At 43.9% G+C, this 11,286-nt stretch overlaps 1 protein-coding gene across 1 annotated transcript; it reads left to right on the top strand.

Annotated features, from left to right (window-relative positions):
* The first annotated feature begins 1,885 nt into the window (after nucleotides 1-1,885).
* On the top strand, nucleotides 1,886-4,463 carry LOC147449909 (cation/calcium exchanger 4-like). Its single transcript, XM_086522255.1, has 2 exons — nucleotides 1,886-2,957; nucleotides 3,312-4,463. The coding sequence occupies exons 1-2, from the start codon at nucleotides 2,015-2,017 to the stop codon at nucleotides 4,229-4,231; spliced, it is 1,863 nt and encodes a 620-aa protein (XP_086378381.1). The 5' UTR covers nucleotides 1,886-2,014; the 3' UTR covers nucleotides 4,232-4,463.
* Nucleotides 4,464-11,286: the final 6,823 nt, after the last annotated feature.

Below are 11,286 nucleotides of genomic sequence, written 5' to 3'. Positions count from 1 at the left end.
TCCCACCTCAAGCACAATCCTAGCTTCCCTAAGCTCAAAGGACTTTTAACACTTAACTATTGGAGGTCTTCAATGAAGATAATCCTAAGGTCTTTATGCTCCATTGGTTAGCCTTTCTCTTTGACAAACCATCTCTCATTTGGGTCCCTTTACCATTGGCCCCGTGTTGAGATAGATCTATAAGCACATGTCTATATCCTAGCCCTTGTTCCCGTTTATTCTCCCACATTAAATGATTAGTTTAATATGAGAAAATCATTTGGGTTGGTTAGATATTAGATTTTATGAACGTATGTGTGTTCTCTCTCTAGCCCCTAGAATGACTATTCGCCCCCTCATGAGTATGGATATGATTTGACTTTTTGAACACCTTAAGTACCTTAGTCATGGAGAACCTCACCACCTTAGTCATTAAGCACCTCAAGCACCTTAAGCACCTTAGTCAGCAAGCATGACAAGCACTTCAAACACCTTAGTCAGCAAGCACGACAAGCACCTCAAGCTTGGGTCGGGTTCCCACCTCAAGCACAAGGTCAAAGGACTTTTAACACTAACCATTGGAGGTCTTTAATGAAGCTAATGTTAAGGTCTTTAAGCTCCATTAGATAGCCTTGCTCTTTGACATATCATCTCTCGTTTTGACCTCTTTACCATTGGTCCCGTGTTGAGATAGATAGACCCGTAAGCCCATGTCTATATTCTACCCCTTGTTCTTGTCTATTCTCCCACATTAAATTGATCAATTTAATATGAGAAAATCATTTGGGTTGGTTAAATATTAGCTTTTATGACACTTAAACTTTCTCAGAGTAACATTAGGAGAGTTCCAGATAGAGCTAGAGCCTATGTTGACCCTCATAGGAGATCTCTCACCTTTGAGGAAGGAGATCAAGTTCAGTTTAAAGTTGCCTAAAAAATCGAAAACTATGAAAAGTGGACTGTGTCCAAATTTATCTCCTAGGTACTATGGTTCTTACACAATACTCAAGAAGAGAGGGGAGAGACCTTACAAGATCCACAATTACCAGAGACAAGTGGAATCCACCTAGTTTTTCATGTTAGTAGGTTTAAGAAAAGACTTGGGGGGTTCCAATAATTTGGTCCCAGATGATCAAATCATGGAACTCATAGATACTCAGTCTCCTCATGAGCTTGAGAAAATACTAAACACTCGAGAAAAGAGAACTAGACATGTAATTCATAAAGAGAGTTTAGTCACATGGAAAGATTCTTCTATAGATAGTTCTGCATGGGAGCGAGAAAGCACTCTCCACAACAGGTTTCTCAACTTTAGGATTAGTCCTTCCAATGAAATTTTTAGGGATGAAAACTTTTCTTTAAGGGGAAGGAATATGATGTATTCCATTGCTGGGCCATGCACATTCTACACTTGGAGCAAGGAGCGATGGCCACAGGTGAGACTATCCCTCAAAGATTGAAATGTAGCTACATTGGATGCGTGAATGCTTTGATATGGAGGTAGATGTAAACCGTGCCCCACACGCATTGCTTCTTAGAGGGTGGAGCCTCGTTATAAGTGACACGGGGTGTCACTCGAGGGATCGACGACGGGGAACGCGATCGGCAAGGTGGGAGGGCTTCAGGCCATCGGATCCACGCAGCAGGGGGGGGGGGGGGGGGGGGGGGGGGTTTATAGCACTGGACTCGCATGCATCACAAGCAAACGCGACAGGCAGGCTGATAGGGAGCGCGGGTGTCCAACGGGAGGTCATGACGTCGAATCCGAGGCGGGGAGGCTGGGGACATATCTTTTTTGCCATGCAAAGATTCGACGGTGGATTGAACATCCACTATAGATCCCTCGAGAAGGGCCCGTGTCACTTATCAACGAGGTGGACGAGGAGGGTGGAGGAGGATAGTAGAAGCAATTTGGTCTTCAAAGACTAAATTTGGCGATATCGGGACGAGCAGCAATAGCATCCATTTCTAGCCTGCGTCGAGCGCGAAGTCTTCACCTTCTTCATGCAAGTGCATCATGTAATTCCCAGAAAGAATGACCATTCGGGGTTTCCTCCTCTTCCTGCTGCTCTTATGGCCTGATCTCGCGTCGAGCTCGCGCTCCTCTGCAGAAGTTCATCTAGGGCTGAAACGATCGACAAATTTTTCGAAAAGAGAGTTTACACAGGGCTATCCTTCATTTTTTTCAACACATTCTGCAACTCCATGGTCGCGTACGAGGGGACTATGGAGACGAAGGGGAGCAGGAGGCTCTGCAGTGATGAGAACAATCCATGTATCTCGAAACGAATCTTCGATCGAAGTCAAAGACAAAGAAGTAGGGGCTTATGAGGGTGCTGATCTTGAGGGTTGGTCATGTCCAGACAGCTTCACCTTATTGGAGTCGATCAGATATCTCCTGCGCAATGACTGTAAGGGGAGCAACAAACAGGTTGCACACACATTCCTCATCGTTGCATGGCTCATGATACTTTTCTATCTGCTTGGATCCACAGCATCTGATTATTTCAGCTGCACCCTGGAGAAGTTATCAGATACATTGAAGCTATCGCCCGCGGTGGCTGGAGTGACCTTGCTTGCTGTTGGGAATGGAGCCCCTGATGTTTTCTCAAGCGTTGCGGCCTTCATGTCTTCAGATAAGGCTGGAGGCATCGGGCTTAGTTGTGTTTTGGGAGGTGCCCTGTTCATCACCACGGTTGTCTCTGGTGCTGTAGCCCTCGTTACAGATAGAGAATCCAACAAGGCATGTCTTCCAAAAATTAATTTGGTGTGCTTTGTAAGGGATGCTCTGTTTCTCCTTGTCTCTTCAGCTATTCTGGCTTTTATACTTTTAGACGGGAAGGTGTACCTATGGGAGGCTGCCATGCTTCTTTCTATATATGCCACATATGCCATCTCTGTCTGGGCAGCAGAAGTGCTTGAGAATCGTGTGAAAGACATGTCCTCAGTTGAGGTTGAGGATCCTCTTCTACCAAAAGGTAATTGTTTGCATTTTAGACGCTTGTAGAGGTTGAGGATCCTCTTCTACCAAAAGGTAATTGTTTGCATTTAAGATGATTGTAGAGGTGTCCTTTGTTTCTGGGTTACATGCTACATGAAATAGAGAGTTTGTGACCTCTTCGTGAAAAGGCAGTGCATATTAACATTGCCAAAGCAAACATGAAGGGAAGCAAGTTGCCAAAGCAGATCTTGATGTGAGAAACTTTTGTGGTGTTGCTAATAATTAAAACTTATTGTATTATTACGCTTACAGAAGCTCTGCATACCCAGTAGCTTCTAATTAGTTTTGTTTCTGCGTCTGCCTCTCATAAGTTTAATTTTGGCTCTTGCAGTGATGATTGAGAGTTCTTTGCCACAGTCAATACATATGCAGCAGCACCTTTATCACCTTCAAAGTCGAGAGTTTGAGGCTGAGTTAGAATCCTTCGAGAAGGACGTCAAAATTCGCCCTGTTGTTGCAAGAATTGAGCACTCGCTGGTCTTGATGTACAAGTATGGCATAGAACGCCCGTTGGCTCTACCTCGACAACTCACTATTCCGGTTATTGAAGAAGAAAGATGGTCTCGATCATTTGCTGTAGCTAGTTGCACCCTCGCTCCTCTTTTTGTGGGTGGTGTATGGATTTTTCAATCGGATGCATCCACACCAATGACATATGTTGTCCTTGGCATAAGTGCATGCCTAGGCATTGTGTTAGGGACTTTGGCTTTCTTCAACACAGAGAATGCAAAGCCGCCATCCCAGTATGTGTGGCTATGGCTTGGAGGTGGCTTTTTTATGAGCATTGTGTGGTTTTATATTGTAGCTGACCAGGTGGTGGCATCCTTGGAAACATTAGGAGTTATTTTCAGCATCAACCCGGCAATTTTGGGGCTTACGGTGTTGGCATGGGGAAACTGTATAGGCGACCTTGTAGCTGATCTTGCGCTGGCCTGTGGGGGCAGAGATGGTGTGCAAATAGCTGTCTCTGGATGCTATGCAGGACCGCTTTTCAACATGGTAGTAGGTTTGGGCCTGTCCCTGTTATTAGCATGCTGGAGGTCAGATCCTAATCCACTTGTCATCACAGACGAGGATGGGACTTTGTTTTTCATCATTGGCTTTCTCATTGCTGCCATTGTATGGGCTCTTATTGTATTGCCTCTGAACGATATGAGACTTAGCAAAGGCTTTGGTGCTGGCCTCTTGCTACTTTACTGTGGCTTCCTGGTTACCGGAATGTGCTATGCAATGGGCTGGATTTCCCGGTAACATTTGTGTCCCATCACAGTAGAGAAACAGATTGGTGAATTGGGACATCAAAGTCATTTCATTTAACACTTCGTAATTGTAACATAATATGTACACTTTTATGGCAACATTATAGCCAGATGAAAGCTTCTATTTAATATCTATCTTCCACGGTCTTGCCTTGACGAAATAGCAATGGGGCAAAGTGGAAACGCTGCAGGTTATATAAACCATTGAAAGTTGTTATTGTCAAGATTCCGCTTGTTTTTGTCGTGCTCTTTTGCTCGAGTCCATGTCGTTTTGATTTGTTGTATGAGTCTGAAAGTCGGAATTAATTGTCTTTTCTTTGATGTAAATTACTTTAAAGTTTCAATTCACGTATCTCTCATCTCTTCTGTTAGAATCATTTTAAAGTTTCTCTCAAGTAAGCTCCTCGTATGCCCATTTGTCTTTATTCAAGGCAGTTTTAACCGTCTGCTCTGTTTTTTTATTTATTCATCTGTTTTGTTGAGAATATATACACATATGATTGTTGGACTACGTGCATTTTTTCTATTGCCTTTATTAAATACGTACATCTTTTTATTTATTTTATTTTAACTTGTTTTCCTTGAAACCCTTGAATGGTGCGAGTGGACATTGCATGGCCAATGTGGAACGGCTATGGTCAAACGAGTTTGTCACATTGTTAATCTAGGTGACTCAGTAAGGAACTAGTTGGTGAGTTAGCACTGAATTCTGATGAGTATGGAGGTTCATGTGCGCCAAAATAGAATTTAGGCCACTCGTCAAATCATTGACAACTTTATAAGTTTCCGAGTATCCTCCTGTCTCTTCTCTCTCATTAGTGTCATCACTAGCTCTCTCTTGGGGACTCAAACCCAAACTTCTCGCTCTGGGACTCAAACCCAAACTTGGTGGGTACTAGGAATTAAACCAAAAGAAGTAAACTAGATGCGTGGTAGTAGGAGAGCGACTTGTAGGACACCTCATTAAGAGGGGGGGGCCTAGAAATAAGAGTGGAGGTTGATTTTTGGATCATTGTGCATCTATAGTGTGTGTGAGAGTAGTGGGTACAGGTTCACAGCTCTAATGGAAAGCTTGTCTTCTCCTTTATCTCATCTAACCCGATGAGTTGCTCTTGTGCATCTCTCTCTTCCCTTTGCACATATGGTAACGTCCCAATAGTTTGGCTTCTCAATTGATCATGTAGACTTCTAGGGGTTTTATGTGTGTTTGCCAAGGCAAGAGTCTTTTGAATACGAATTGGATTAGTTAATTGCTAATCCTCCAAAGGTATGTACAATTCCATTGCGAAAGATTGCGAATTTGAAGAGTTTTCTCGCGCGAAAACTCGTCCATAGGAGGATTGTCCCATTGTGTGCGGGACACGCGTAGACGTGTTTGCTCCATCCAAAATGATCCAAAACAATATGCCATGTTTTTCTACATGCTTAGGGTTTTGCACCTAAAATACAAGAAGACACCAGGGAGCCTCGGTAAGGTCTTGGGATGCTTAGGCAGGGCTTTGGGCACCTGGTAGTGACAAAACAGGGAATTACAACACGTTGAAATTTTATTACAGCTCACCAGAAAGCTTCTAAATTGCGAGGGAATCCATCTTAGACATGTACTTTTGACCTACAGGGGTTTTGGCATCGTTATGTTGTCAAAATTGGGTCAACAACCTGCAATTTCAGCCCTTGTCAAGTTTGGATAGCTTTGTGAGACTTTGATCTATGTATTCGGATCGTTTGTTCTTAATCGAATAAAAATATACTGAAAGGGGTGTCAATCTTTGGGGCCTATAGTGTGTTGATCTTCGTGTACACAGTGATTCTACTCGTTGGATGTATCTGTGTTCTCTTTTCTTCTCATTTCTATGTGTAAAGTTAACAGGTAATTGAATTAGTATTGCCATTACAGCGTACATGCCGATTATATGTTCCATCGACGGGATAGTGTAACCGGCCCGTAGGGCGGTAGGCGTTGGCTTTCACCCGAAATTCTTTACTTTAGACACACACACAAAGCACTTTGCAAAGGAGACCTATAACGGGAATTAACACTCAATCACACACACAGCTCGGAAGCTAGAATGCTCCGAGCAGACGTCGACAACCTGTAGGCCCCAAAATTGGCGCCCCTTTCGGTATTTTTTTATTCTTTAGGAGGGTAAAGTACAAAGAAGAGTCTTGGGAATCCTTTGACTGTATCCCACTAGATACCGCCTGTTTGGCCAAATTTCGGTAGCATAACAGCCCCTAAACTTGCGCGAAACCAATTCCCCTGCTGGAACTCGCTTCTACTGGCATATATCTTCTGATTCCTGCCCCAAAACAGTAAATTCAGCACGCTGTATTTACTGGTTTTTGCTGTGTTTTCAGCCCCAAACAGTCTCCTAACTGTCCTCTGCCAGTTGGGCACGATTCCCAAAGGTTTTGGCGTCCGTATGGCTGAAAAACAGTAAAATTACAACGCATACACAACGCTGATTTTTCACCTATATGGTGAGGTTATGACCCTCACCAGTGCCTGCTTTGGAGTAGCAGCTAGCTACCTCTGTTCCTGCTCAAGGAGGCTCTTGCCTCAGCACAAAAGCATGAACCCACACAGCTGTACATCAGTCAAATGAGGATCCCTCTTGTGGGGCATCACATAACTGCACGTAGGGGAGAGAGAGAGAGAGAGCAGTGTGTAGCGTGCAGGGCATCACTCCTAGCACCAGACTGTACATGAGAGGGAAAGGAAGCACTCCATAGCTCTTAACCTGTGACAAATTGCAAATGAAGGCCTCTCCAAGCTTAAGAATCAGCGTCCATTTTTCTAGAGGAAAGTTCATGAAAATGTGACACTTGGCGCATTTACAAGCATTTTTCCGTTTCGGGTTCGCCACTTAAAAATATCCTGACCGATTGCCCAGCTAACTTCGCGGCAGAGTTGTAAAATGTTACCCTAGTCATACTGGAGGTAATGACGCGAACACATTTCACGGCCCAAAATAGCACTTTCCTAAATTTTAGGAGATGCTTCCATTGGGCTCCCACTGGTCGTCTGACCATCTATCCTCATTAGGACCGCATCTAAAAGTGCAATGTGGCCCAACTGTCAGATACTTTTTGTTGGTAGTCCCACCTTGACTTTACGCCTTAATTGAGTTCACTTCCTAGTATCCACCAACTTGCTAAGTGCGACGGGGGGACCTATATGATCTTGCTCTGAGCCTAGACACCCTCTTACCATACGAATTCCAGTGCCAACCACTACCCATCTGCGGGTGAAACTACCGTTCACATTGGCCATGCAATGTCCGACCATTTGCTACTTCAAGAAGAGGGTCTCAAAAATAAAACAAAACCCCTTGGAAAGAAACCAACAACTAAATTTAGCAGTTGCCACGTCCTCGTGACATAGTTAACAGTTGCCACGTCCCCGTGACATACCCCCCTCTTGAAATCTCAAACGTCCTCGATTGCATACCATAAATACACGCCATTGATGATCTTGTACTATTAACACTCTTTTATCATCGCATGTATCCGCAAGAAAGGTCATAACATATAGATACAAATGACTTAATGAGGCCTTCATACTTTTGTCATTTCCATCTATTACACTGAATTCATATGTACATTTGATGTACTAGCTCTATCATTACCCCTCCTTTGCACACGTTGGGTTGGGGCATAAGTAGGCTGTAACCCAACGGCTTCAAGGTAAAGCTGCAATACATTTGGTGACTCTGATAGTTCATGCTCTTCCATCCACTTTGCATCCATAGGCGGATAGTTCTTGAACTTCACCAAATAGCGTCTTGCAACTTGTCCTTTAACTTTTCTGTCCTTATGTGCCAAAACTTGCTCAGGTACCAGGATCTCATCAAGTTCCTCAACTTCTGGCTGAGCCTCATGTGGCATATCTTCTGGCACATCACCCACGAAGGGTCTTAGAAGACTCACGTGAAACGCATTATGAATCTTCCATGCATCAAGCAATTTCAGCCTGTAAGCCACATCGCTGATCTTGTCAAGCACTTGAAAAGGCCCGTAGTAACGCATGCTGAGCTAAGGAAACAGCCGTTCCTTGCCCTTTATCTTCTTTAACCTTGCCTTTTCGAACCTTAACAAAACCCAATCACCAGGTGATAGTAGCAATTCACGACGGTGACGATCAGCAGCCTTTTTCTGCTTTGCCTGAGTCTTCTCCAAGGCAACTTTAATCTTCTTATACATCTCATCCATGTTCTCAACATATCGATCTGCCTCAAAGATCTTGTCCTTTGTATGCAAAATGGGAGGAACCTTTTTGCCGCCTTTAACAATCTCAAAAGGTGCTTTGCCAGTTGACGAATGCACCGTATTATTGTATGCATACTCAAGCATAGGCAAATACTGTTCCCACTTGCCCTTATTATCTGACACATAGCATTTCAGCACATCTAGGATAGTAGAATTAGCCTCTTCTGACTGCCCATCAGTTTGTGGATGAAACGAAGACGAGAATTTGAGCGTAGTGCTCATGTTCTCAAACAATCCTCTCCAGAACAAACTGGTCATGCGAGGATCACGATCACTGATAATCGATTGTGGCATACCATGGTACTTAAACACATTGTACATGAACAAGCGTGCCATCTGATCAGATTTTATCTTCTTCCTGACAGGGATAAAATGGGCCTGCTTGCTAAACCTGCAGATAACGGTCCATATACCATCACTTCCTGTTGGCGTCCTTGGAAGATCAAAGATAAAGTCCATAGCAATGCTTTTCCATGGCCTATCCGGAATCGGCAGTGGTTGTAACAACCCTGGTGCCTTTTGCCTGTCAAACTTGACCTTTTGGCAAACTATGCATGCTCGCACAAAGGCATCCACATCTCTCCTCAAGGTAGGCCAATCGAAGAGTGTCTCTACCGCTTTAATTGTTGCATCAATGCCACGATGCCCTGCATACGGTGGGACATGACTCTCTTCCATGACCTTATGTCACAGTGGCCTAGTGACACAAAGTCTGTCATGCATCATCATAAAACCATCTTTGAGGAGATAATGCTCGTGATGTTGCCCCTCTTGTAACTGTTCAAAGATCCTTGCAAAATCTTCATCAGCAGTATACTATTCCTTCATGTCATCTAACTCATGATGATAAGGAATTGACACAGTTGAAATTTGTGGCTTTCTTGATAACCCATTAGCCACAACATTCTTCTTGCCTTCCACATGCATAATCTGGAAGTGGAACATGGAAAGAATGTTTGCCCATCGCATATGCTTTTCGGACAACTTTGACTATGTCAAGAAGTATCGCAAGGTCTGATGATCTATTTGGACAACAAAATCAGCACCTAAGAGGTAGTGCTTCCAGCTAGAAAGCGCATGAATCACGGCCAAGAGCTCTTTCTCATAGACTTGCATAGTCCTCTCTGGCCCTTGCAAAATTCGGCTTTCATAAGCTACTACCCGTCCATCTTGCATTAGCACTGCTCCGATGCTACTGCCACACGCGTCACACTAGACCACAAATGACTTCCTAAGATCTGGCAAAACAATAACTGGATCCAAAGTCAACTTTTCCTTTAAGAGACTAAAAGCTGAAATCTCTTTTTGGGTCCATCTGAAAGTGACCTCTTTCTTTTGCAATGTGTGAAGAGGCGATGCTATCTCTGCAAAATTTCTCATAAACCTTCTATAGTAGGAACACAATTCCAAGAAGCTTCTGACATCGTGCACAGTCTTCAAGTCTGGCCATGTCTTGATAGCTTCGACCTTTGCGGGATCCATTCTAACACCATCCTTTGAGACTATGTGGCCCAGAAAGTGGATCTCTTCGAGGAAGAATTCACTTTTAGGATTGACAAGTAACCTGTGATTGCGCAGCTCTTTGAACATAATGGTCAAGTGACGCCTATGCTCCTCTTCATTCTTCGAATACACTATCATGTCATCGAAGAACGTTCCAACAAACTGTTGATGCGAGCGGAAAATCCGGTCCATCATTCTGTTGAACGTGGCAGGAGCATTTGTTAGCCCAAACGGCATCACTAGAAACTCATAAAGACCAAATGTCATTCTAAACGCAGTCTTGTACACATTCTCTGCCCTTATACGAATCTGATGGTACCCACTCTTAAGGTCTATCCTGCTGAAAATTGCAGCACCCTCTAAACGATCGAGAATATCATCAATTCTAGGAATAGGGAACCTATTCTTGATGGTATTCTTATTCAACGCACGGTAATCAATACACATGCGCCATGAGCCATCCTTCTTCTGCACTTGGAGTACTAGGGAGCAAAAGGGTGAAGAACTAGGCTGAATCAGCCCCTTCTCTAATAACTCCTCAACCTGGCCCATAATCTCTTTCTGTAGCGCCGCACTAACCCTGTAGGGAGGACTATTTGGTGGGCTACACCCTGGCACTAAATCTATCCGATGGTCCTCAGGTCTCTCTAGCGGCAATTGCGACGGTAATGAATCAGAAAAACAGTCACTAAACTTTTGCAAAAATGCTGAACTTTCTTTATCTAACACAGATAAATTTGACTGATCACTATCTGAGACATCACGTGCAAAAATAAAGTACACAGAAAGATGATTCTTTATTACAGAAGTGATAGCAGAAGCAGATACAATAGGGACTGACTCTCCTTTAAGCTTTACATCCAAGATGTGAGTTTTGCCCCTATGTTGTACAATGATCTTTTTGTTGTAGGCATCCAAGACTCCATGCACTCGGAACATCCACGGGATCCCGAACAAGGCATCACAACCTTCTAGCGGCATGATGTAAAACTCTTCAGTGTCCACATACGACTGAATATGCAGACGCAGTTTTCCAATGATGGGAGTAACACACTCTAAGTGGCCAGGACATGCCAACCCTGCCTCTCTTGTGTACCCCATCTCTTCAGCTCTGATGCGCAGCTTCATAGCTAACTGTGGTGAGATAAAGTTGGCTTTGGCACCTGGATCAAAGAAGATGAGTGTCGTCTGATCCCTAACTTTACCCCATGCCCTGCACAGCTCACTGGCATCTGTGTTGGGCCTGTCACCCACCATGTCTGGCACTAAACCTGC

This window comes from Adiantum capillus-veneris, chromosome 10 (assembly GCF_014529385.1).
Source record: "Adiantum capillus-veneris isolate H3 chromosome 10, ASM1452938v2, whole genome shotgun sequence".
Classification (NCBI taxonomy): domain Eukaryota; kingdom Viridiplantae; phylum Streptophyta; class Polypodiopsida; order Polypodiales; family Pteridaceae; genus Adiantum; species Adiantum capillus-veneris.
Note: the sequence above shows the minus strand (reverse complement) of the source record. Positions and strands in the feature narration are given on the sequence as shown.

What these genes read in the sequence shown, in the direction of transcription:
- LOC147449909 (XM_086522255.1), top strand. Translation starts at nt 2,015, where the DNA reads ATGACCATTCGGGGTTTCCTCCTCTTCCTGCTGCTCTTATGGCCTGAT. An exon ending in GGATCCTCTTCTACCAAAAG is followed by an intron (nt 2,958 to 3,311) that starts GTAATTGTTTGC and finishes TGGCTCTTGCAG; the next exon opens with TGATGATTGAGAGTTCTTTG.